Raw genomic sequence first — 24,616 nt, forward strand, 5'->3', positions numbered from 1 at the left:
ACATTGCAAGGAAGACTACGCTGTGCATGATATGTCAAAACTTCAGACTGACTACGCTAGACGGTAACTTTCCTACAGACCACGGAACAGGCACGACCGCGCCCAAGAGCGGCACAGAAAACCGATGTTCTACTCCTTTTACCATTCACCTGCCGCTTGAATGTCGAGTTTCGTTTTGTGTCTACTTTTATTATAGTCACTGCCTTCCTCGGAGTTGCTGTACCTACTAGGAGAGAGCGAGTTTCAGGGGTGCTACAGTCCTTCAGCGTTCATTTCACTCCTCATTTCTCCCTCACCCAGTCGAGAAAACCGAACTTGTTGACGACACGCTCGTGAGCTAAAATGGAGAGAACGAAACTCGTAAGAAGCACCCTCCAGCGGCAGACAAGGGGGGTTTGACCTGGGGGACGACAAAGGACGAAACAGGCCGCAGTTTTGCTACGGCAGATCGTGAAAAACCGAGTGGAAAAAACCAGGCCTTGACACTGCGTCGTCGAAGTTGAAATCCTGGAAAACTGGAAAACGCTGGATTCAGCTCCATTTATGTATATATAGACATACATATTCTTTTATGTATGCAGTTGTCTGCACTCGAAGAGAGACCAAGGATTTCGTTTTTCAAGCCTTGCGTTCTCTCGTTTTGAAGCAAATCCCGTGAAACGCTGTCACCTTACAACAGGACAACAGGAGAGGTCGCGGTGCGTCTGTAAATGCAGATTTCAAGAAAGTTCACTCAGAGAAAGTCCACGATCGATAGCAGAGGAAGGCACGAGACAGAGACGATCTGCTAGTCTTTGTCTTTGAGGAGGCCTCTGCTTTCTTGAGTTTTTTTTGCGCCTCTGTTTCGAGTGTCTCCGCATTCCCCCTCAAGACAAGAACACAAAGGCAGATCGTGTGTGGCACCGAAATTCGAAAATCGTACGCGTTCTGTCGGAACGGAGAAGTCGGTCTCACAGAGGGATCTTCCGTTCTCCGACACGCCTGTTTTCTATCGTCTTCACGGAAAAACTTGGACAAAAGACGGCCGTTTGTCCGTCCGGTGCAGCTGTGCTGGCCAGCCGAAGATCTTTACAGCGCGAGCTGCATTCCCGATCGACTTTTCCCTACTTTCTCTCGGCCTCTTGTGCTGGTAACCCAGCCCAGGAGATGCAGAGATTTCACATGCGCGAGACACATGTTCAAAGAAATTCGTCCTTCCACGTGACTCTGGCTCTCGGGGTTCCTCCGATTCACCAGTCACAAAGATTCGCGTAGAAAAACCGTAAATGTTTCTTGTCAAAAGCGACTCCAGCCGTTGACGCCGCTCACTATACTGAAAACGGTTATTATAATATATGCAGGTACGATCTTCATGCGCCAACTGCGCCTAGGCGACTGTCCGCAGGTGATCTGAGCGCCAGTTGTGAAGTTATACGAAGAAATCGTGCTTTTCGTTTTAGAGTGACTCAGAGACCGATGTTCACGAGACGGAGCACACGATCCTGAAGCGTTTTACTCCACTGGGTGGGTGTCACCTAGCAAAGAGAACAACTCGAAAAACCGAGAGATATTCTTCGAACCCCCCTGCACCTCCGTTCCCGTTTTGTGGGCAGTTGCCTTCGTTTCTGGTGCGTCACAGATATAAAAGCGGAAGGTCCTGAACGCGAAAAAATCCAGGCGAATCTCTCGAGACTCTTTCTCAGGCTGCAGCGGACACCGTGACGAGGCGAAAACATCTGTCGTTCCTCTGCAGCAGAGCGTCGAGTTCGTTTCGTTCAACTCTGTGCTTTCTTTCCGCTCTGTGGAAGGTGTCTTGTCTTTTCTCTTCCCCCAAACTCTGCGTCGACACGGGGGCAACAGTAGCCTCCTCCGAGTGCCTCCTGCTCGAGGAGAGGCGGCGCATGCTGCAACCTGGTCTTTCACAGTCGCCAGCGATACAGTCTCCTCTCGCGTTGCTTTGTGATGCCCCGCCGACTCCGTTCTGTCTCCTCCACGGCAAAGCTGTTGGAAGAGAGCTTCGAAGCACTCCGCCGACCTTCCGCGCCGCGGAAGACACAAGATCCCTCAGCTACACGGTTCACTCACCTCCTGGACAACCCTCTCCTTGTTTCGATGTCTTCTCGACTGAGACTATGAGCGCGCGAAAAACTCTCATGTACATCGACGCGGTCTCTCCGTAACTTGCTGAGTACTTGGATGACTGCTAGAAAAAAGGCGTGGAGCATGTCTTCTTCTCGAACCTTTTACGCCGCAGCAAAAGAACATCTGTGGATGTGCCTTTTCTCCCGCGACTGAGAGGCTGCATGCTGGACTGCAGTTACGTCGAGGTGCAGACCACGAGGTTCGGCAGTTTCTCCCGACACACGTTCGCTTCTGCTCTCGCCTCTGCCTGCTCCGTCCTCCTTGTTGGGCTTCTTATTGTTCTTCCAGGGCGGAGTTGCCGATGCTGCAACTCTGACTCTCTCGTCGAGAAGCCGAGGAAACGACAGAACGCACTGACTCTATACTTAAGGATTCCCCAGTCGCTTCCTGGGAGACGAAGAAGCGACGCAGTTCAACTCCTGCAACGCACCCTGAAGCTGAGAAGTCAAGGAGGACCATCAGTGCCCGTATTTCGTCCACCTGTGCACTGCAGTCGCAAAACGTTTTCTCTCTTCTCCAGCTGCGATTCACACAACGCAGTCGCTCACCGCACTGCAGTCTGACCGGCGGCCTCCGAGGGCGTCAAACAGCGAGAACTCTGAGATGCAGCGTCCGCTCCTGCTCTTCGCTCCTCGGCGTCCACCCTTCCAGGGGAAAAACTCGTTTTCACCTTCCCCTCTTTGCCTCGTAGAGACTCGCCACTCGCGGCCACAGTGACATCTGAAGAGGAAGAAGAGGAAGAAGACGCGAAAGAGGAAGAAGACGCGAAAGAGGAAGAGGAGGGAGAGGAAGACGAAGGATCAGAGACACCTAGGAGGACGGCGACATCGCGTGCGGTGAGTCGCTGAACAGAACGGGAGACAAAACGAGACAGAGTTGGAAGACAGATGAAACGCCTGAGAGAGGGAGAGGGGAGGGAGGAACTGAAAAGGAAACGCAGAGACGAAAACACCAAACCCAAAACTCCGCTTCACTTGCCTGGCCGAGTCGAAGAAGAGTATTGGAAGCAGAGTCCATAGTACTCGCGTCTTGGGCGTCCTCGCGCTCTTCTCCTTCCTCTCGTACGTCGCCGTCTTCCTTCACAGCAGCAGCAGTTGCAAGCCGTTCCGACAGGCCATCTCTCGGCTTTTGTCGCATCTGCACAATCCGTTCCTCCACCGAATCTTTCACGATGAACCTGCAAAAAAGCATCGTCCCTAAAGAGTCAGTTCCTATTTCCTTCGAGTCGACGGAGAACCGGCGTTTCTCGTCGTTCTTCGCCGTCCTTTCACCTTCCTACATGCCACCGAGAAACGCAGACCTCGAGTGGAGCGAAACGGACAGTCAGCAACGCGAGCGCAGCAGCCCAGACCAGACAGCAGAGAAGAAGGTGCGACGGCTTCACCTTCTTCTTGTCACTTCCGAAGGTAGATCTACTTCATCGATTTTCGAGGAAGTCCAACGCCTCTTGAAAGTCAGGACTCGAGCTGGCATCCTCAGCAGAACATCACCTCGAGTTTTTCACTCCGAAACCTCCGTCAACATCCGCCTTCGCGAAAATACCTGCAACTGACAGAAACACCGTTTCCTTTTCCTCTTGTTTTCTCTCGCCGTACGAGACAACTCTCCAATGCTGTCTTTGCCAGTTGCATCGCGTGTAGCTCTCCACAGGAAACGGACTTCCAGCATTTCATTCGACTCTTGAATTCCCTTTTCCTTCCCTTTCTTCTTCCTCCTTCTATTTTCGTTCGTTTTTCTGCGTTCGCTCACCGCCACACATGCGTTTGCCGCTTTTGCGCCATGCGGTAGACTCGTCCGATCGCCTGCTCTTCCTCAGCATGGTTGAGAGGAACTTCGAGGAACACCACGTGAGTTGCCTCGGTCAGCGTCAGGCCCCTTCCTGCTCTGAGCAGACTGCAGAGGAGGACGCGGGCATGGGGGTCGTTGCGAAAATACCACAGCGTCGTTCTGTCTGCCTGGCTGTGTCCACCCAAATACTTGAGGCTCACCACTCCGGAGCGTCTCAGGGCAACTTGCAGCAAGTCGAGGGCTGCTGGCCACTCGGAAAAAATCAGAATCTTCGAAGGAGAGGGGGAAGCCTGAGGCGTCGAAGAAGAAGAAGAAGCATCCCGCAGGAGAGTCAGAACTCTTTCAATGACCGCCGCAAACTTCGCCGAGTACCGCCGACGCAGACGCGCTCTCAAAGACGCAGACACCGTTGGAGTCTGCAGAAAGCGAAGAGGGAGAAAGAGACAAGAAGCCCAGACGAGGAGATGAGAGGCACCGTAGAGGAGGGAGGAGAGGCGAAAGAGAGGAAAACCATGCAGAAGAGAAAAAAGCGGGAAGCCTAGAGGAAGCCAACCTCACAGAGAGACAGAAGGCTCTGGGAGAAGGCGCGAGAGACACAAGAGAAGTCTTTCCGAGATGAAAGAAACAAAAAAAGAGCGGCCAAGGACGGAGAGAAGATGCGAGAAAAGGACAGAAAGAGAAAAAGCAGAGACAGCAATCTCGCAAGCAAGAGAGACGGAAGAAAAGAGACTGAAAGAGGAAGGAGAGCTAGGTGGAAAGAAGAGTACCGGGATATAAGCGGAGGAAAGGGGCTCCCCGGAACTCCAGAGAACCGTGGAAAAACAGTCGTTCTCCTACGCAAGCGACGTTGCCCTTTTGCTTCTTTCGTCTCTGCGTTTTGCGTGGACGCACGGTATTCCTCTCGAAAATGATTCGATGCGACAAATCACCTGTTCTCCTCTCAGAAAACCTTACCTGACAACCCACATCGTCTTCCTCCCCTCTGTCTTCCATCTCTCTTCCTTCACTTTTTTCGTCTCTCTCCACACCCTCTTCTGCCTCTGTCGACTTCACCCGCTGCCCGCCACTCATGGCGCTTCCTGTCTCTGTCTCCGCCTTGTCACCTCCTCTTCTCTCTCTGTCTCCTTCCTCTCCTTCACTTCCTTGCCATTCTTTGTCGCCTCGGGACTTGTCTGAAGGGGGAGACCCCCGCGCAAGTCCAGAGGTCTCTTTTCTCTCTGTCTCCCCTCTTTTCTTTGAGGGAGTGGAGAGGGAGAAATCGCGGCGCGCGCTGAAGTGAGAGACCGAGGAAATGTAGGCAACCTGAGAAGGAGTGAACGGATGGCGACAGACCGGGCACCTGCGGAGGTGACGCACACTGGCGCTGCGATTGCTCCCCGAGAAAGGAGAAAAAGAAAAAGGCGCGACGCTCCTCGGGAAACTCCCAGAGAGATGCGAACGATGCAGCAGCGGACTCGCATGCGGAGACGGCAACGCTCCCGCCTTTTCCATCCCTGAAAACACACGCAGAGATCATCCTTCAGATTTATGTACACCTGACTGGCGTTTGCTTTTTGGAGATCCGCAAAGGCGAAGCAAGGTCTCCTGCGTAGGCGGCAGAGTGACAGTCTGCGTCTTTTCTAAAGGCGAAACCGCACCGCGAAGGAGAGAACCTCCTGCAAAGTTGCCGGTGGTCTGTGCGACCAGAAAGAGAACGAACCTGCTCCGCCAAGCGTCGACTTTCTGTGCTGTTTAGACACCGGGTCTGCATCGGAAGCGACGCACAGGCTGCTTAGCACATATTTGTATATAAATCTAGGTATTTGCGAATGCACATCTATACACATATCTTTACATGTATAGTTTTTCTGTGTTGATGAATATTTGCGTCCAAATGCCTATTTCGTTGGTCGAGGCCCCAGATGCTTTTGCGCATGAACTTTGGAAACGGTTTCTTACCGACTTTTTCTGTCCTCAGAGCGCGAGTGCACTCGACGCACATTTGGTGGGCACACGGGAGAACAGCTTTGCAAGTGTTTTTCTCCAGTTCCACGAAGCAGACGGGACACAGAGTCGGAGAAAATTTTTCCTGTTCTCTTCTCTTCTCTTTCTTTGCTTCGCGTGAGTCCTCTGCGGGTTCTTCTTCGCCTTGTCTCTCTCGAATCGGCATAATAGGGCTCGTCCCCGCGCTTCCATCTTCCTCGGTCCGAGGCCGTTTCTTCTTCCGCTCTTCCTCGCTTTCCTTCTCGCGACCTTCAGGCCTCTCTCTCTCTCTCGTTTTTCGCGAGTGCGAACTTGCATGCTGCCATGCGACTTCTGTCGCCTCCGACGGCTGGCACACATCACCGTCAACTTTTTCACCGCTCTCAGAACCTTCTTCCCTGTCTCTGCTCTTGTCACAGCTCCCTTGGTCTCCAGACGCGCATCTCTCCGACGCTCCTCGACCTTCTTCTCTCTGTCTCTCCACCTCGCAGAGTTCCCGAACTCCTGACTCGTCCTTCGCTAGTGCGACTTTTCGTTCCTCCTCATGAGGTTGCTCACCCTCCTCAGACTTGCTTTTGCTTTCTTTCTGGACTTCACGCGCCTCTTCACCTTCGCTTGTCCTCGTCCTCCCTTCTTCTCTCTCCGCTCTTCCTGCTCCCTGTTCTTTCTCCCCCAGAGAAGCTGCGTTTGCCTCCGCGTCTGCGTTGTGTGCACTGACGGTCTCCTCCTCTTCTTCGCATGGATCGTTGACGTTCTTTTTCTCTTCTTCGTCGCGCAGGTTGCTGAGATAACGGTGCTGGCGATGAGCTTTCTCCAGGTCTCCCGCTGTCACTCCGAGCTCCAGAAGAAGAGACTGTCTCATGGTGTCTGCATCTGCCCTGGAGATCGCCAGGGCGTCGAAGGACGGAGGCGAAACCGAAGTTCCAGGACCTAGTGGACTCGGACTCGCGACAGCTGAAAAAGGGCCTTTTTTCCTGCCCGCGCTCAGGCGACGAAGAGCAAGTTCGGCCAGCTCTTCTTCTCTGCTCTTCAAACGAAACCGCGAAGTACTGATGTGGAGCTCGTCCAGAGCAGAGAGCACCTGGCGACTCGCGAAAAAGTAGGCATCTGCCGCCATAGACTCCTGAAAAGAGCGCAGGGAAGCCGCCGTGGAGAGAACATTAGTCTACAGCTCCCTCTACCTTCAACACGCATGCGTGAAGCCGGAGAAAATCTCCACAAACAACCGAGCGCCGTGCTTGCATGCGACAAACAGGGGAAGCAGACTGACATTGCCTAACCCCACAACGGAGAGGCTTCAAAAGCTTTCAGTGCAGATACAAGAGTCTCGTCCGCGCTTAACGGAAGCATATCCACGAGTTCTCGAGACGCGATCCACAGGAAGGAGAAGAAAACAGACAGATGAAGTCTCCCCAATGTTGTCTTGTTGACAAGGCAAATCGAAGCGTATTTTCCTACGTTCCCCCAGTCTGCAACGCGTTTGAAAGGTTTTCTCAAGAAGATGCCTCTCTTCTCTCTCTCTCTCTCACACACACACACATACACCTCCTGTAACGAGAGGGATGTCTGCGAGTGAGGGAAGAAGACAAGCCGAACTTGAGTTGCTCCGTGTTTTCTCCCCTTCTCCTTTTCTCTAATTCTTCTCCCCTCCTGTGCCGCCTTCTTGCTTCTCCTCTGTTTCGGTTTTTTCCTCCTCAGCGTTTCCCCTTTTTCCCCGTCGGCTTCGCGTTTTCTCTCTCCTCGCCTTGCTCTGCTTTCTCCCTTCCCCTACCTTTTTGATCGCCTCGAGTTCCTTCATGTGCTCCTCCGCCGCGTACACCAGACGCCGGTGGGCGGGGATACTCTCGCTGAGGCTGCGACGCAGGACAGCGCGAACGACGCGCATGACCGTCAAAAGTTCGCTCTCGCCAAAGTGGTGGAAGCCGCCCTGCAGGCGCAGCAGAAAGAGATTTCCTTCCAGTCAAGAAACTCAAGACCTCGAGGACGAAGACGCACCGACAGAAGAAAAGAGGCACAGACAGCAGAAGGCGAAAGAACGGGAAGGCGGAGAGAGAAAAGGCGGAGAGAGAAAAGGCGGAGAGAACGAGGAGGAGACGAAGAAACGAGAAGGCGAACGGAAGCCAGGAAGGACGCCCGGAGAGCACGAACGCGAGAACAGATTGCAGAGACCACAGGAGAGAGAAAAAGAGACTTGAAGAACGGACGCCTTCTGTGGAGCTGTATGTGAACAGCGCTGCTGCACGAGCGCGCCCCGAGTGGCGGCGTTTCCTCAATATGCGAACAACACAAGAAAAGGAATCAGAAAAAGAGAGACGCGCAACTCCAGAGCGCGTCCGAGAGTGGCAACGGAGAAAAATCGTCTCATGCACTTTCAGTTTCTCCGCGTCTGTTCGTCTTCGGCCTGTCCGTTTCTTCTTCACAGCCTCACCTCATCGAGGCCTTTCTCATCTCCGATGCCTCCGACGTCCTTCTCCACTCTGCTGTAGAGGAAGAACTGCAGACTGAAAAAGCCAGAGAGACACCGTCTGTTTGTTACAGTTTCGCGTGCAGCTGCTCCTTCGAAGAAAAGTAGCGGGCAGACGTTTGCGCCACTCCCGGCTTCCTTCTCACGCCTCGTAGTTGGAAGAGTTCTTAAACATCTCTCTTTCTTTTATCTCTTTCCTTTTCGCACTTCCGTCTGCGTCGCAGGCAATATCTATAAGGTAGCACCTGAACCTCCCCGCCTCCCCCCTCGTGGATTGACACCTTGTGACGCGAAGTCGCTTTTTTCTCGAAGCTGTCTGTATCTCTGCAGTGTTTTCTTCGACTCGGACTCCTAGTTACGAGCTTCCAGGTCTTCTTCACTGCATCCAGATTCTGTCGCGTTGTTCGTCTCGATCCTTTCAAGTGCGTAAAATATGGATGTATACAGCGTAGTTTTTATTTGAAGAACCGATACCTGAATACACGCTGCATGGATACCATGAAAGTCTCTTTGCTCGTCTCCTTCCTCAGCTCAGTCTGTACGGAATACGCGTATTGGATTCTCCCCGTCTCCGTCTCGCATTTTCATTGCTCGCTTTCCTCTGCTTTTCCTCTGTCCTCGACGCTCCACAGTTCACAAACGCCTCTTTTCCAGTTTCTTCATCATCTGCTCTCCGGGTCCTCTGTGTCCTCACTGCCCTCTCCGATATCTCTAGATCGGATTTCCAGTGTGTTCGGCGTTAGAAGCGAACGAACGTTGGTCGCGGGATGTTCGTCCACTCCTTTCAATCCGCGTTCCTTCTTCGTCCTCTTTTTCTTCTTCACGTCTGTTTTCTGTCCGTGGTTCCTGCTCTTTCTGCGTTCGCCTCCGACGCACAGAAACGCTCTTTCCCTGCTCAAAGAAGAACCTCTCGTACCCTCTAAGAACACGGCTCCAGTTTCTTAAAAACGAAACTTTTCTCTCCACCGCTCTTTTCCCCTTCCAAAGAAACAGCCGAGCTTTCTGGCCTGGTAAAAACGCATCCCTCTCTACCTTTTAGAGAAGAGACTGTCCTTCCCTGCGACATCCCGTCTCGCCCTTGACCTGGAGTCTCTTTCTCTTTTTTCTCTCCTCAGACTTACGCGGCGATCTGAGGCATCAGCTGGCAATGGCGACAGCGACCGCGACTGCTGTGTCTCTCCCTGCCAGTCTGCTTCCCTCTCTTCTTCGCCTCCGCGGAGACGCCGTTCTGCAAAGGCCGGCCGTCTCTCTCTTCTCTTCCGCCGCTCTCTGCCGTTCGACTTTTTCGTTCCTCTCCGCGTCTGCTCGTTTCGTCTGCACCCTCACCGGCGAAGAGGAAAGCGTTCTGCGACCCGCGATGGAGAGCAGAAGCCGCGAAGGCGCGAGAAAGCGAGTTGCAGTTTGTGCAGGAGGCGAACGCGGCCAACAGGTCTGCCGACGGCTGGTCGCCGTGGTCAACGCTCGCGACTGCCTAAGAAGAAGACAGAAAAAAGAAAAGTGGACGCCGGAAAGCTGCCGTGAGACTCTCGGTCGCATGTGCATTGACGAACGCCTCTCATGTGCTCCGCTACTCCAGTAGAAGAGAAACGACAGACAGAAACGTAGGGCGGCTTTGCCGGGACCCTACAGTGGTGAGCCTCGAGATGCTCCGCTGTTTGCTTGGTTTCTAAGAGTCGCTCTGTGTGCAGGAATGTGGATGAGAAAAAGATATCTCGCACTTCACATGCATTTCAGTCGTTACGCTTTCTCGCAGGCGAATTGGACTTCCAGACGTTTTCAAACGCAACAGCTGGCGTAGCTGTAGGTAGATGCTGAGTGTAGACCGGATCTGCTTAGACACTTCGTGACGCCTGAATGCGTTTTTCGCCATTCGTCAGAGGAGAGGAGACAGCCGGAGAGGCGACGCCAACGAAAGAGTCGAGGAAAGACAGCAGCAAAGAAATGGCAGAGACCGAATTCGTTTATAGAGGAAACAGCGTTCTACGAGAACAGTACAAGGTGAAAACAACAGACACTCCCGGTGGGTTCAGACACGAGGGAAGCGGAAGACACCCGAAGTCGACAGAAATGAACCTTTCTCCCATGCGACCTAGTCTCTCTCCTCTTTCTGCTTTCATTTCTTCATTGTCAGTCGTTTCTGTTTTTCCTCCTTCACCTTTTCGTCCTTCCTCTGCACCAGCTTCTTCTGTTCTGCCTCGGGAAGTTCGCGTGTATAAACGGCAACTTCTTGTGTGTTTCTGCGGTGTCTTTTTCTACCTGAAGGAGATCTTCTCTCGCAGCGTAGAGTTGACGCATCTGAAGTTGAAGAGAGGCGACCAAACCGGCAGCCGTCGAAAAAGTCGGAAAACGAAGAGCTCCTGCGGATCGAAGCCCTCCACGAGACTCGACCAGAGCGTCACTCACTCTGAAAAAGAAAACAAACAGTTCACGGATCTTCTTCATACACTTTTACTCGCATGCACATAAAGATGCAGAGATAATTTACATATTTATGCATATATATATATATATGTTGCCTGCATTTGGAAAAACTCTCATTATAAATATATATATCTATATATTTATGTATATATGTATGCATTTACGCATGTACAAACATGTGGAGATATTCAGTGTGTGAAAATATGTTTATGTATGTTAGGATGCATTGTGCAGATACATTTATTCATTTACATAGATGTCTTAATACGTGGGCCTGTGATATGTGTGTTTACATGCATCTCTGGAGATGTCACTCATATAGAAATACTTACAGTGACATACGCCCGTAGAAATATTGCATATTTACCTACGCATATGTAAAGAGAGATGCATTCAGATAGACTAGATATTTGTCCTCGCACATATACTCGTTTCGAGTTATATTTTTAATCATCGTCTTATGAAATCTGGACTGGTTTGGCGCAGATGTGAACCTTCTATCTCTGTGTTTTCGAATGCTGAAAACGCAGTAATGATTGAATTTTAAAACTGAAACGGTTACAGTATGTTTGAGGAAATCACGAGCGAAAAGGAGAAGAGACTCCCGCCACAGAGAGCAAGCTGAGTAGAGCTGGAAGCGACTGCAAAGGTGAGCTTCTGCCTCTTTTCGCAGGCGCGGAAAAGATGTGACGTGAGAGACACGAAAAGCCTGATCGCTTCGTTTCTTCCATCACATGAGCACTGACGAAGAGGCTTCTTGAAGAAGAGGAAATTCAGAATCGTCAAGTTGAAAGACACAAACGACCTCACGCTCTGCACGACGCGCCTTGTTTGCCCGAGAGAAAAATCAGGAAGAAAAACCATTTCTCTTACCTGTTTACAAGTTCCTTTCCGAGTTCTTCTCCGAGACTCATGCACACGACATACCACTGAGCAACGCCACTTTCGTTCCACGTCTGTGTCTCTTCTGTCTCCGAATGCTTCGCTGTCTCTGGATTTTTCACTGTCTTCTTTCCCTCTGTCGTAGAGCCTTCGCCGTCTTCTCCCTCGGCCTTGGCGTCTTGGCACTTCTCCTCTCCCACAAGCAGGCGAAGTCGCCGCTGCTGGTGCGCAGCGACAACGCGTTTTCTTTTCAAGAACGTTTCGCGGGCCTTGTCGAGCTCCGCCGTGAACTTCCGAGTGTATCTACAGCTCAGCGTCTCGTACACGGACCGGGCGCGACGCAGCTCGTCTTCCACCGCAGCCGCGTACTTTCTGTATTCTTCTACGAGAGATTTCTCGGTTGTCTTCGTCTCTCCCACCCTTTCTGTCTCCTTTGTTTCCCCCTGCCTTCCTGTCTCCTTCGTTTCCCCCTGCCTTCCTGTCTCCTTCTCTTCTGACTCCTTCAGCGCTGCCTCCTTCGCTTCTCTCTCCTGCAATTCTGTCTGCATCGGTCCATTTGACTTGTCGAGAACAGAGGAAGCGTGCGAGCGCCGCGAACACACAAAAGGCGAGGAGACAGCGGAGGGTGGAGACGGGCATACGTCTTGCGCAGAGGCGTCCGAGGATATCTCTTTCTCTTGTGTCTCGCAACATCGCTCGAGAGACGAGGAGTCTGAGGAAGCCGAGGATGTTGCCTGTTCCAGAAGAAAGGGGAGAATGTCGCGCAAGTGACTCTCGAGGAGAGTTGCCAAATTGAAAGCAGCGTGGATCTGCTGCAGACTGTCAACATGGTAAAAACCTGCGACCTGTCGACTCAGGCGCTCCACGCCCCACACTCCAAACTCTTCTTCATGCGTGTCCAGCTCTGGAAACAAACGGCGGACGGCAGTCAGTGAAACGCCTTCCCAAGAAGAGGAAGCGTACGGACAAGAGGAAGAAGAGCAGGAACGAGAAGACCTCGAGGGAGAGGTGTGAGGGGGCGTGATGCCTTGGCTCGAGAGAGGGGCAGACGAAGATGCGCGAGCGAGGGTCAAAACATGTCTGCACATGATGCAAATAAAAAGCAAAACTGGAAAGTCGGCTCCAACTCACAATCCTTCAGAAACGCACTGCATCGCGGAAGCGAGAACTGACACCAACACACGCAGCTCCGAGTTCACCTCGTCTCACAGGTTCACTGCCTGTACACGAGACAGACGACGCGAAGTCGAGGCGCGAAGTCGGAGGAAAACAGCAGAGAACGCGAGAGCAAAAACCGCCTCGGCGACGGTTTACGCAAACGCAGAGAAAGCAGCAGTCAGCCGTGCGATAACCGGCACCAGAGGAAATACGCGAAAATATTGAATCCGAACATCAGTGGTAAAGGAGAACCAACGGAAAACCGCACCGACTACAGGGAACAAGAAATCGAGTGAAGAAGAAAATAGAGAGAACGAGAGTTCAAAGGCCAGCACAGGGGAGGGGGCTCGAAACAAATTGAAATACCTGTAGTGATGAAGCGCTTCCTGAGGGCGTTCACGAATCACCGCCAAGCCGGCGAGGCCATTCGTCGCTGCGCAGTGTCTTCGCAGGTGCTCTTCCGCTTGCAGCTGAAAGAACACAAAACACAGAGAATACCAGCCTGTCTCCCTTTTTTGAGATGCAAGCCAAATACAAAGAAAAGGCGAACGCGAGACGCAGTTCCACTTCTTTTCTTCGACCAGAGGCGACCCGCGAGCAGCGCCTCTCCCTGGTGCCCCTGGCGTCGTCGCCTCGAGCGTACACGGAAGTCAGGTGTGAGCACTTTGTTTCCAAACTTAAAACGACAAGAAGACATACATATACACATAAATTACATATACAGATATACATGCATACACCTACATATACACATATATATACAGATATATCGAAAGCATTAGAAGCGTGGCACATGAAGAGTTATGTCTACTTCCATATTTATATATATATATATATATACATACATATTTATATATATATATATTTATATATATATATATATATTGATGTTTTTATTAGTAGGTGTGCAGGTCTGTAGACAGAGTTAGATCTGCATGCGAGTACCGAACCGTGCATTTGAAGAAGTTGCTTTGTCTGCATGGCTTTCCACGCATTTATCGCTGTATACACTCGTTTCGTTTTCGTCAGACGAGGTCCTCACAACGTCGGTGGAAACACACGTAAGACATCAAAACACAGTCACATGCTTTTGCAAATGGCGATTCGTCGATGTCGGCCTCGCTTGTGGAGACGCGCCTTTACGCAGAACGCTTTCCTTCATCAGATACGTTCTGCCAGTCTCTTGCCTTGGCTTCGTGAATGAGTTTGGAGAGGACGTCGTCCATGAGCATGAACTCCGTCGCGAGCTCCGTTTCAGGCAGGTCGCGGAGTCGTCGGTCGGCCTCGTCCTCGATGGCGAGACCTTGTCTATGTCGACTTGTGTCCGGACGCGAGGAAAAAGGCTCCCTGACGTTGCCTGCACCTCGACGACCTCTGCACCGTCGCCGGACCTCGCGGCGAAACACGACAGAGTCGCCTGTCTCCGCGCGCCCGCGTCTTTTCTTGAGGCCCAGCTGGCCCAGCTGAGGATGTTGACAAGCCTGTCGAAGCGTGAGCAGAAGGCTGTCCAGCTGTTTGGTGACCGATACGCTTTTCTTGCCTTCTCTCGCGTGAGCAGAGGCACCAGCTGTCTCCCAGTCTCTGTCGGAGACGTAGGCGCCAGAAGACGACGCGGAGAAGGAAAGCAAAGAGGCGCTCTTCTGCCGAACTGCGAGTTGCTGATGCTGGTAAAAAACGCGCTCGACGGGACCGAACTCCACAAAGACGTTGTGCACAATCGGCGGAGGAACTCCCAACTCCCCCATCACATCTAACAGACAAACAAAAACGCAGGTGGACGCACATCCGAAAAGCGCGGCGGACCCAAAGGGTCTGCAGACAGATGGAGAGAGGCACCGAGACAGAGACACTGGAAAAGGCGAGACACAGAGAAAGATAGAGAGAGAGAAAGACAGAGAGAGAGAAAGACCGAGAGAGAGAGATAGATGCCAGACCCATGGGAGAGAGAGAAACATCTAGACACAGACAGAGAGAGATAAAGAGAGACAGTCCGGTAGAGAAGGAGAAAGGATTTAGATAAAGGCAGATGGATAGACAAAGCGAGAGGAAGCTTGGTGAGAGGCTGTGTGTTCCAGTTGTGGAGGACAGATGCCGGCGGAAGGCGGATCGAGAGATGAGCGCCTGCCGTGGACTCTCTACCTTTCATGTTCGTCCGCCAGAAGAGCGGATAGAGGAGATCGACGAGGCTGTACAGACGGGAAGACGCACGACCCCAAGCGCGCTCCGGCGGCAGCCATGCCGGCGCTGCCTGGCGTGACCAGCTGCTTCGCTGTCGCCTCGTAATCCATGCGAGAGACGCACAAGACGAACACGAAGAGAGAGAAAGAGAGGAGGAAGAAGAAGAGACAGAAAGAGAGGAGGAAGAGGAAGAGGACCCAGCGTGAGAGCAGGGCTGAGCGTCTGGTGGAAGCAGGATGAGCGACCACGGGAGTCCGACAGAGAGAGGTTGGAAAACTTGCCTGAAGAGACAGAAAAGTGCGACATGATTCTCGGTGCGTCCCCTGTTGAGTTTCTCCCCACTTTCTGCCGATCGACGCAGGACGAGTTACCGTAGCAACGTCTCCTCTCTGCATGCAAATTGTTCGTCCGTTTGTCCGCGCTGCGCTTTCATCTTGTTCTCTCAACTGGCAGGCTTCTTCCACCCAAAAACCGACTCGAACCCAGGTCTTCTTCTCCCTCTTCTTCTCTCGCCTTTCCCTTGCGTCTTCTCCCTCTTCTTCTCTCGCCTTTCCCTTGCTTCTTCTCCCTCATCTTCTCTCGCCTTTCCCTTGCGTCTGCTCCCTTTTCTTCTCTCCCTCCAGTGGCTTTTCGTTCTCCGTTTCCTGTCGCTTTCTGCGCTTACTGCAGCACTGCGGAGTCGCGCATCCAGTCGGGACCGTCGAGTTGGAGGGTACTCAGCAGGCCTGCAAGTTCTTTGGGAAGATGCAGATTTCTTGCGTTTCTCTCCGCCTTCTTCCCACCCGCGTCTCGCGCCTGCGGCCCCAGGAAGTTCTCGCAAAAGCCGCTGCTGCATGCACTCGTTGCGTGCAGCAAGGGCGTCCCCGACACGCACCAGCGGAAGCGCGAACTCAGCGCCCGAGCCATCTGCGCGGCCACCGTGTAGCCTGCAGCGAGAGAAAAAGTCAGTCAGGAAGGTGGAGCGACGAAGGAGGCAACAGACCGTGGACGCGAGGAAGCGGAGACTGGTGAAGGAGAGAACACACAGAGAGGCGATCGAAAAGAAGACAGCCAGGAACCGGGAGGACAAAGACAAAAAACAGACACAGACAACGGCAAGGCACAACGGGAGGCAGCCAAAAAGGATGGAGAGAGGACAGAGAAGAAAAGAGAGAACAGGAAGAATACGGAACAAGACAAAAGAAAGGAAACATGCACAAGACACAGAAACGTTCACAAAGGAGAAATGGGGATAAACTCGGCCTGGGCACAGCGCCATTTTCAATGACTCTCGACAGGGTCCCGAGCTTCCTCGTGAATGCGAACAAAATTATAAAACAGAAATACTTTACCGAAGGGTAACAGGAGTCACTTCTGTGAACGCAAACTCAACATGCTACGGACAGCATGAGTGCTCACCACAGATACGTCCGTATAAATATAAATATATATATATATATATAAATATATATATATATATATTCACAAACATAAGCACATGCCGATCCACACACAAGCACGCAGCAGACTGTACGCATGCACAGAGATAAAGACACACCTCCGCACACACCCACACATGTTTATATATATATATATATGTATATATATATGTATGTATATGTATATGTATATATATATATATGTATATACGTGACCTTCAAACACATGAGTACAAATGAAGACGGACAAACATGTATGCATGCATGGCTTGCTGTGTCAAGAGACATCTTTGGAAAACTGGACTTCCTTACCTCCCACCATTTGCGCCTCATCGATGAGGAGCCGCCACCAGTGGACGCGAAGGAGAGGCGACGCTAGCAGGCGGTACCTCTTCCTTCTCCGAAGCCCAAAAGAAGAGACTGCTTGCGTCGAGGAGCTTAGGTCCACCGAAGCTTCGTGCGAGAACGCACCGCTGACTCCCCTTCTGTCTGCGCCATCCTCCCCTGAGGCAGACGAAGCACGCGACGAAGAGAAAGAGGACGAAGAAGAACGCGACGAGGAAGGAGAAGAAGAAGAGAGAGGAGAAGAGACATAAGAGAAGGCAAGAGGAGAGAACCGGGAAGAGGCGGAACCTCCATACTGGCGACTGCGGCACTGTCTGGGAGCAAACCAAAGTTCTTCTCTCAGGGTGTCGTAGGAGACGAGGAGAATGTCGACGTCTTCCAACTGCTCTGGGCGAATGAGAACCATCTCTTCTTCGTCGGCCAACAACCAGTTTTCAGGGAAGCTGGCGGCAGACGAAGATGCAGAGTCCGACGGAGCAGATACAGCGAGGGAATCAGATGTAGACGAAGTAGATGCAGACACGAGAGAATGAGAGGGAGAAACGGAGGAGTGAGATGAAGACGCGAGAGAATGAGATGACACCGGGAGAGGAAACAGCCCCGTCAGCTGTTTCTGACGCGTCATGTGTGTGGCGAAGCGTCTTCGAGCGGAGTCGAGAAGCTGCAAAGAAAAGAGACAGTTCATTTCTCCCTCCAAACTCAGAGTATGTGCGTGTATGCCTGCTGCAGACGACACTCGCAAAATGGATCTAACGAACCGGATGCGCTTTTGAAAATGCAATTTCTCTCGTCTGACCAAGTCACCACGAGCCACAAGAATTGAAAAGCGCACTGCGTAGAGCTTTCGTTTCGCCGCCACCCCAAGGCGTTGCACTCACCTGCAATTGCGGCCTCGACAGCAAATGTGGAGAGTCCACACAGAGAGGCGTTCGCGTATATTCGTACTTATATAGAGAAACATGCATTCTGACACAACTGGTTTTAGACAATGTTCACACATGCATCTCTATACATACATATATTTATTTGTTCCATGCACTGGAGCACTGTAGAACGAGATGTCTCTGCTTGTCTTCCTGTGTCTGTGTTTCGCCTTGCTTATCTCTGGTAGGCTCAAGCACTCGACGGAGACAAGACTGTTTTCTATTCGACAAACGGATGTGGACCAAACGAGAGTCCCGCCGTTCCACGAGTAGAGTGAGAACTCGCTTAAGAGCTGCAGAGAAGAAAGATAAACTCCTCGAAAGGTCGTGATCACCCCCTGTTCGAGATGTCGTGAAGAGACAGGCTCCAAACACACTCGTCTCGTTTTTCCAAAGCTACCTGTTTTCTCAGGGTGTCTCTCGCATGCTTGAGTCCCGTATAGATCGCTGTGCGCCTCAGAGATCCTTTTTCCGTGTGCTTTTCGATTTCTTCTCTCCACTGCTGAAGAATGGCAGCCGGACAGAGGACGAGAGTCCCCGTCACCTCCCGCAAACCCAGACGCGAAGAAGACGAGTCGCGCGCGGAGTTGCCGGCCTCCGGGCCTGAGAAGAGAGGCGCCGACTCGCAGTAGACGCATGTGAAGTTTCGTAGCAAAGACGCCGCTTTCTCGGGCGTCACTCCGAGACAAAAAAGGTGACTCAGCGCGCGACACTGTTCGCACTGGATGACGGGCAGGAGAAGCTCCCAGTCGTCGTATTTCCTGGCTTTCTTCTCGTCGCTCAACTTCTCTCTCGTCTCGCTGAGCCTCGCGGTCTTTCCTGCCGCGTCGCCTCGATGGCTCGAGAACTCCCTCGACGAAAGAGAAGCTGGCAGTGCTGGGATCCGGCCATTTTCTTCTGTTTTCAAGGGCAGGCTTGCCCGCCCTCGCAGCTTCTGTCGCTTCCTCGCGCCTCCTTCGCGATGGGCGTCCTCACGGTCCTCCTCCCCCCTCGCGCTCCGCGTTCCCTCGTCTCTGCTCGCAACCGCCGAAGCGGCCACAGACGTGTTTGCCTCTTCCAGAGGACTCTCCCGGCTCTGCTTCGCGCCTCTGCGGACTGTGCATGCGCGCCGAGCGTTGTTCTTCGCCGCATGCGCTCCAGACTGCGCGGCCGAGGAGCCAAGCGGGAGAAGCACTGGCAGAGCTTCTCTGTCTCCAGTGCCCGCGTCGGTCTCTAGAGGAACGTCGCGGTCGGCGAAACTCTCCGAACAACTGTCACTGACCCTAAAGCGAATTCGCATGCCCTCAAAGCCGCATGGACAGTCAAAGACGGCGTTCGGCGGCAGATCTTCTTCTCGCGAGAAGAAAGGCATGTGGGCAGAAGAAGAGAAAGCAGGAAGAGAAGAAGAGGAAGAAGGTGAAGAAGACGAGGCAGAAGGTGAAGAAGAAGAGGAAGAAGAGAAAGGAGCTGGATGCAACAATATCAATGCGATCGCTTCCACGGTCTTTCCAAGGCCCATCTGATCGCAAAGCATCCCGCCAGGGGCATCAAAACAAGCATATTCATCTTCACTCTCTCCTTGTTCTTCTTGTTCTTCTTGTTCTTCTCTCTCCTGTTCTCTCGCTTTCCTCTGTGCATCTCGCTCTCCGGCTCTTTCTTCTTTTCTGCCATCCTTTCTTTCTTCTTCGTCTTCAACTCCACTGCGTCCTCCTTCAACTCGTCCTCGACTGTCTTCATCGCCCATTCGTTCCGAGACGTCGTTTCCTTCGTTTTCCCTGTGTGGTTCGCGGACTGCACTTTCCGCCTTCCTTCTCGGCCGGCCTAGGAATTTGTATCTGCCGAAGAGAGAATCGAAGGCGAGGACGCGACCCGACGCAAGAGGAACATACAGCCAAAGGAGGTTCACGCGCTGCGGCGGAAGTCGAAGCCTCCGGAGGGTCCAGTCCCGCAGCGCATGCAAGTCTGGCGCTGGCCGCCCTTGCGGTGTACGTACACTCGGCAGCGGAGCGTCCGCTTCTCCACAGTCGCCTCTCGCGCCGGGCAAGGCAGGCACAGCAGACAGAGCGCCAGAGCAAGAAGGGGAGAAAGAAGGAGAGAAGGAAGAAGAGAGAGAGGAGGCAGAAGAGGGAGAGGAGGAAGAACTAGAGGAGAGAGGTCGCGGACAGGGAAAACGAGAATAAGAAGATGAAGAGACGAGAGGTAGTCGACCATCACTTTCTCGAAGCTCAAGGGAGGCGAGATGACGCCACTCGCGAGTCAGCGCGAAGAAAACCGCCCGCTGCTGGTACGGCCTCAAAGAGCACCTGAGACCCGGTGGTGACACAAATGAAGGGAGCTCTCCAAAAGGGTGAAACGAAGAAGAAGAAGAGGCAGCAGGTGCAGCAGCCGAAGATGCAGAGGAAGAAGACGAAAATGGAAACGAAGGAGAGGTAGAAGACGAATTGGCTTCGGAAGAAGAGGCAGCGCTTTGTTTCGCAAAGCATTTCCAGGCTCGTACCAGGCAGTCGTAAAGAAACTGAGGCTCGATGAAGAGGGTGTTCTCGTCTGGTGCATCCGAAGAGGGATGCAGCCTCTCCCCCTCTCGCGTCTGTGTCTCCTCAGCGGATGCCTCTTCTCTATTTCTCGCGAGTTCATGCGGCGCAGCTCCTTCTTCTCCGTCTGTCCTCAGCGCTGGCGACGAACTCCGAAGAGCACAACACGGTGCTGCATGCAGCGCTGCGGAGTCGAACCTGCGAAGGAAACGAGAGCCAGGAAAACGCGTCGAAACGAGGTTGGACGGAGACGAAATCGCGGACGAAGATGCCACTTAGGCGCAGTGCGGACGAGGACGCAAAACACGGTGTGGGCAATCTGAAAAACAGATGTGCTCTCAGCATCTCTCCTGCGCAGGATCCCCATACTGTTTCGATATATATATATATATATACATATATACATATATACATACATATACATATATACATACATATACATATACATATACATATATACATATAGATATACATATATACATACATATATATATATATATATATACATATATACATATACATATATATATACATATATATGCATGTATGCATTGATGGACATATACAGATACTAAAGCAGAAGCATTAGTGAAAAGTGTATCGAACTGAGGGCATGGATATGAACAAGCATCGAACTGTGCATCCAATTATCTCGAAGTGGGTGCATGTGTCAGAGAACGACATGTGAGTGAGCTTGTGAATAACGTTTGGCGTCTTGCACTGCGAAAAGAGGAATGGAAGGACGCTCGCTTCCGCGAGGCAGTCCTGTCTGAAGTTTTCCCTTCGTGTCAGTTTCGGCTGCGGATCTTTCGAGCGGTTCGCCTTCCTGCGGGCCTCGCTACACACCAGCTGAAGAAGAGCCGCAGCGCGTCAGCGCCTTGTCGGTCGAGCGCCTGGCGAGAGGGCGGAGGTAAGACGACAGACAGAACGATTTCGCACACGGTCGTTTCCTCTTCTTCTCCTCTCTCTCCAGAAGAGGAAAGAGAAGAAGAGCACAGAGACGGAGAGGAGGAAGAAGAGGAAGAAGAAGAGGAAGACGAAGGCGGAGAGACGGCATGGGCAGTGAGGAGAAGCAGCGGAGCAGCGTGGAGGTTGGGTGGCTGGACCAGGCGAAGGAAGGCAGGCAGCAGATCTGCTGGAAGGGAAGGGTGAAGCTGCGAAAAGTTGACGCCGGAGTGGAAAGCGACACACACTGGAGAAGAACTCGGAGAGAGAGAAGAAAGAGAGGAGGCAGTGGAAACAGAGGAAGCGGAAGAAGGAGCGTCGGCGTAGATGGCCACAGACGCACAGGCTTCGTCGCCGGTTCCTGTTCGAGAGAGAAAAACACCGAAGAACTCTGCCTGCTCCAGTGCGTCGCGAGTCTGACTCCTTCCACCAGCCTCTGAGACAGTTTCTGTCTCTTCTTGTCTTTCTTCCTCTCTCTGTTGTCCTGTCGAAGTCCTCTGACCTCTCCATCCCTGTTCTCCAGGGATCCTGCGCTCCTCTCTGCTCCGTGTACTGTCTCCTGTCTCTTTGTCTCTCGATGCTTCTCTCGAGAAACCTTGACGGGCCAGGCCAGAGACGCGCCAAGAGAAAAGGACCTCTCCGCTCTCCGGCTGCTCGTTCTCTCCAGTTGTCTCCTGCAGAGAGGCGGAGAGAGAAGAGGAGAGAGAAGAGGAGTGAGAAGACGACGAGTCCTCGGCCGACAGCCGCGAAACGTTGATCCCCTGAGCCTTGGCTGCTTCGGCAGCAGCTCGCATGCACCTCCGAGCGAGAAGAGGAGACGCCCAGCCTGTGGGGAGGGTCTCTGTCTCTTTTTGTTCGGCTTGTCTCTGTCGGCCGCCAGCTCGTCTCGTTCCTCGGGATTTCTTTCTCCTGGTGATTCGTTTTCCACTCTCGTCGCCCCGTGATTCTTCTTCTTCTTCCGACGTTGATCTCTGCGCTTCCGCTCCATCCCCGTCTCCTTCTTTCTCTTCTCCACTTCGCGTTTCTCCATCTCTCTCTTCTTTCGCGTGTCTCCCTGCTCCATGTCGGTCGCTCGTTTCTCCTTGGGGGTCGCTCGCTTTGTCGGAGTCAAGAGGCGCTTCTGCCTTCTTCGCAGGTGGAGACAAGTGGAGAGAAGAAGAGAGAGGCGAGAGCGGAGAGGGACGCACCTTCGTTCGAGGCATTTTGCGGGGAGAGGAGAAACGAAGGAAGTCAACGAGAGAAAAGCAAAGAGGAGAGACGAGAACACCGTGGCGGGAGACGCGACTATCGTTCGTCTCCTCTGTCGCAAGCGCAGCTGGAATGGACGATCCTTTCGACGTTCTTCTGCGTCATGTTTCCCCGGAAAGGAGATCCGAGTTGCCCCGGCGGGTCCTCGTCTTTTTCCTCTCTCTGCGGATGCAGGCTGCTTGCTAGCGGTTGCTCCTCTGAGGTTCTCTTTATACGCAGATTTTTGAGGGCGGCGAAGCAAGAGAAAGGAAGCGCGAAGAAGAGCTGTTCGAATCCCGTCGAAGCAAGTATCGGAAAACACAGACCGAAGAAGGAAACGCGTTAGTGGTGGCGGGAGAGAATAAGCGTGATCATCGATGCGCTTGGTCTCCGGAGGCGCTGAGTGTATCGCGTCTCGGGGAAATCTCACATTTTTGCGAGAGAGCAAAGGCGGATACAGCGAGGCGTGGATCGCGAGAGGAAACGGCAGACGCTGCCCTCAACGAAACGAAGGTCTCGGCAGACACACAGCGAGAGCTGGACAATCGACTTGCGCGAGAAGAGCGAGGGAAAAGAAGACGAGGACGGACGGGTGCTCCCGTCATCCTTTGAAGGAAAATGTCTCCGAGTCCGCTTGAACGACGCGAAAGAAATGCAGGAAACCGCGGAAAAACGCGTTCACGGAGGCGAGGAGAGACGCAGACAGTGGAGAAAAAAAGTACCAAGCTCCTCTTCTCTCTCAGTCTTGCGGTGTAACCCTACGCACACCGTCGGAGGGGCGGGGCATGACGCGTCGTTTTCCGAGCCTCCAAAGAAAACTTGAAAACCTTCTCGACACCATAAAGTCGTCACACAGGTGACGGAAACAAGCAAAAAAAGCAGTCAATCAAGCGCCGAGAAACATCGTCGTCTCCTCCACTTTCCTAAGTCTCCAAACCGTCGAAAGTCGCGGGGAAATCGCGAGAGACAACTAGCCAGGGAACGCGTCGTGAGAACCGGATTCTTGTGACTTTGCCAGAGCAAAAGACATGATGGCCTCGTCGCTCTCACGTCGGGGAGAATCCAATAACAGAGCGTTCGCAGATATACACTCCGAAAAAAATCTTCTCTCGAGTGCACCGAGAAGCTGTAGACTTTCTCTTCCTCGACGGACGTAGCGCCAGCCGAAGATGTCTGCAAATACATATATATATATATATATATATTATACTATAATATAGATAAATATATATATATATAATAAAGACGTATATATGGATATAAGGTATGCATATGTAGGGACAAGTGGAGGGGGGGGAAAACGTTCTGCAGCAAATGCCTGGCGACTAACAGGCTACTTCAGTTCATTTGCATTTGTCTGCTTGTCACAGGCTTCTGCCGGGCGCACAAGAGAGAGTTCTCCAGATCCCGAGGGTGTATTTCCACTTCAGAATCGCGCTGGAGTGGAAGACGGTGTTGGTTCCTACTCACTCGAGCGCTGCGTTTGGGGAGCAAATGCATTTTTCCTCTCGGAAAGGCTTCGTGAGTGAACCATTTCGTCCCTAGCGAAAACAAGGCGTATTCTCCTGCGTAGGTCTATTTCTGTCTATTCCAGAGGTCACACATTTCCTTCACCTTCCTGATATCCACTGCCTGCCTCCACCAGTCGGAAGAAAATCACATCTATTTTAATATAAATATACACCTGTTTTCATATATATTTATATATATATATATACATATGTATATACATCTGCTTTCAGATATTCACCTCGCTTCAGATATATCTATATACCTCCATCTCTATATACGAATATATATACCTATGCCTATGCATATGTTTTCATATATATATATATATATTTGTATGTATATGCATGCGTATACAGTCTTTTGTCTGCGGAGCGTCTATTAGGATTCGCAGCTTGCCAACTGCCAGTGTGTGCCGGCTATAACTCATGAGAGAGAGACGCTTTCTGCGCTTTTCCATGTTTCATGTTTTCTGGACGAAGGCATGATAGAATCATCTCTTCCAAACGCCAAGGAAGACTGCCATGGTGCAGGGAAGGCGCAGGCCGCCGAGGGCAGGCTGGCGTTCCGGACAGTCTGCTCCTTGCTGCTCGTGTGACCAAGCGGTTCACGGGAGCATCTGGTGGAAGTTTCTGTGAAAACATCTCCGTTTTTACGCGGAGCACTTGGAAAGAGCAGACAGGAGAAAGCCGAGAGGAGTCTTCTAAAACTCCCCAGCCCCCACACGGCGGAAGAGAGGCGCGGCCTGCCGCATGGGTGTTCCTG

At 52.3% G+C, this 24,616-nt stretch overlaps 1 protein-coding gene across 1 annotated transcript; it reads right to left on the reverse strand.

Moving 5' to 3' along the window:
• Window positions 1-651: 651 nt before the first annotated feature.
• On the reverse strand, window positions 652-23,193 carry TGME49_310530 (SNF2 family N-terminal domain-containing protein). The gene is made up of 18 exons (XM_018782631.1): window positions 21,017-23,193; window positions 18,061-20,368; window positions 16,705-17,398; window positions 15,639-15,900; window positions 14,936-15,255; window positions 13,984-14,546; window positions 13,163-13,266; window positions 11,630-12,718; window positions 10,592-10,739; window positions 9,457-9,806; window positions 8,300-8,372; window positions 7,643-7,798; window positions 5,848-6,994; window positions 4,864-5,402; window positions 3,871-4,325; window positions 3,100-3,298; window positions 2,670-2,965; window positions 652-2,439 (listed from the first exon to the last, which is right to left on the reverse strand). Exons 1-18 carry the CDS (start codon window positions 22,315-22,317, stop codon window positions 2,223-2,225), a joined length of 10,221 nt encoding a protein of 3,406 aa, XP_018635562.1. The 5' UTR covers window positions 22,318-23,193; the 3' UTR covers window positions 652-2,222.
• Between the last annotated feature and the right edge of the window lie 1,423 nt (window positions 23,194-24,616).

The sequence above is a fragment of the Toxoplasma gondii genome, chromosome XI (assembly GCF_000006565.2).
Source record: "Toxoplasma gondii ME49 chromosome XI, whole genome shotgun sequence".
In the NCBI taxonomy this organism is placed as follows: Eukaryota; Apicomplexa; class Conoidasida; order Eucoccidiorida; family Sarcocystidae; genus Toxoplasma; species Toxoplasma gondii.

Bases quoted from the DNA above. Each gene is read 5' to 3' on its own strand.
- TGME49_310530 (XM_018782631.1), bottom strand. From the start codon at position 22,317: ATGCCTCGAACGAAGGTGCGTCCCTCTCCGCTCTCGCCTCTCTCTTCT. The intron at 12,719-13,162 runs GTATTTCAATTT...CATCATGTGCAG, and splicing joins GAAGCGCTTCATCACTACAG to ACATGTTTTGACCCTCGCTC. The intron at 4,326-4,863 runs GTAAGGTTTTCT...CGCTTTCTGCAG, and splicing joins AAGACGATGTGGGTTGTCAG to ACTCCAACGGTGTCTGCGTC.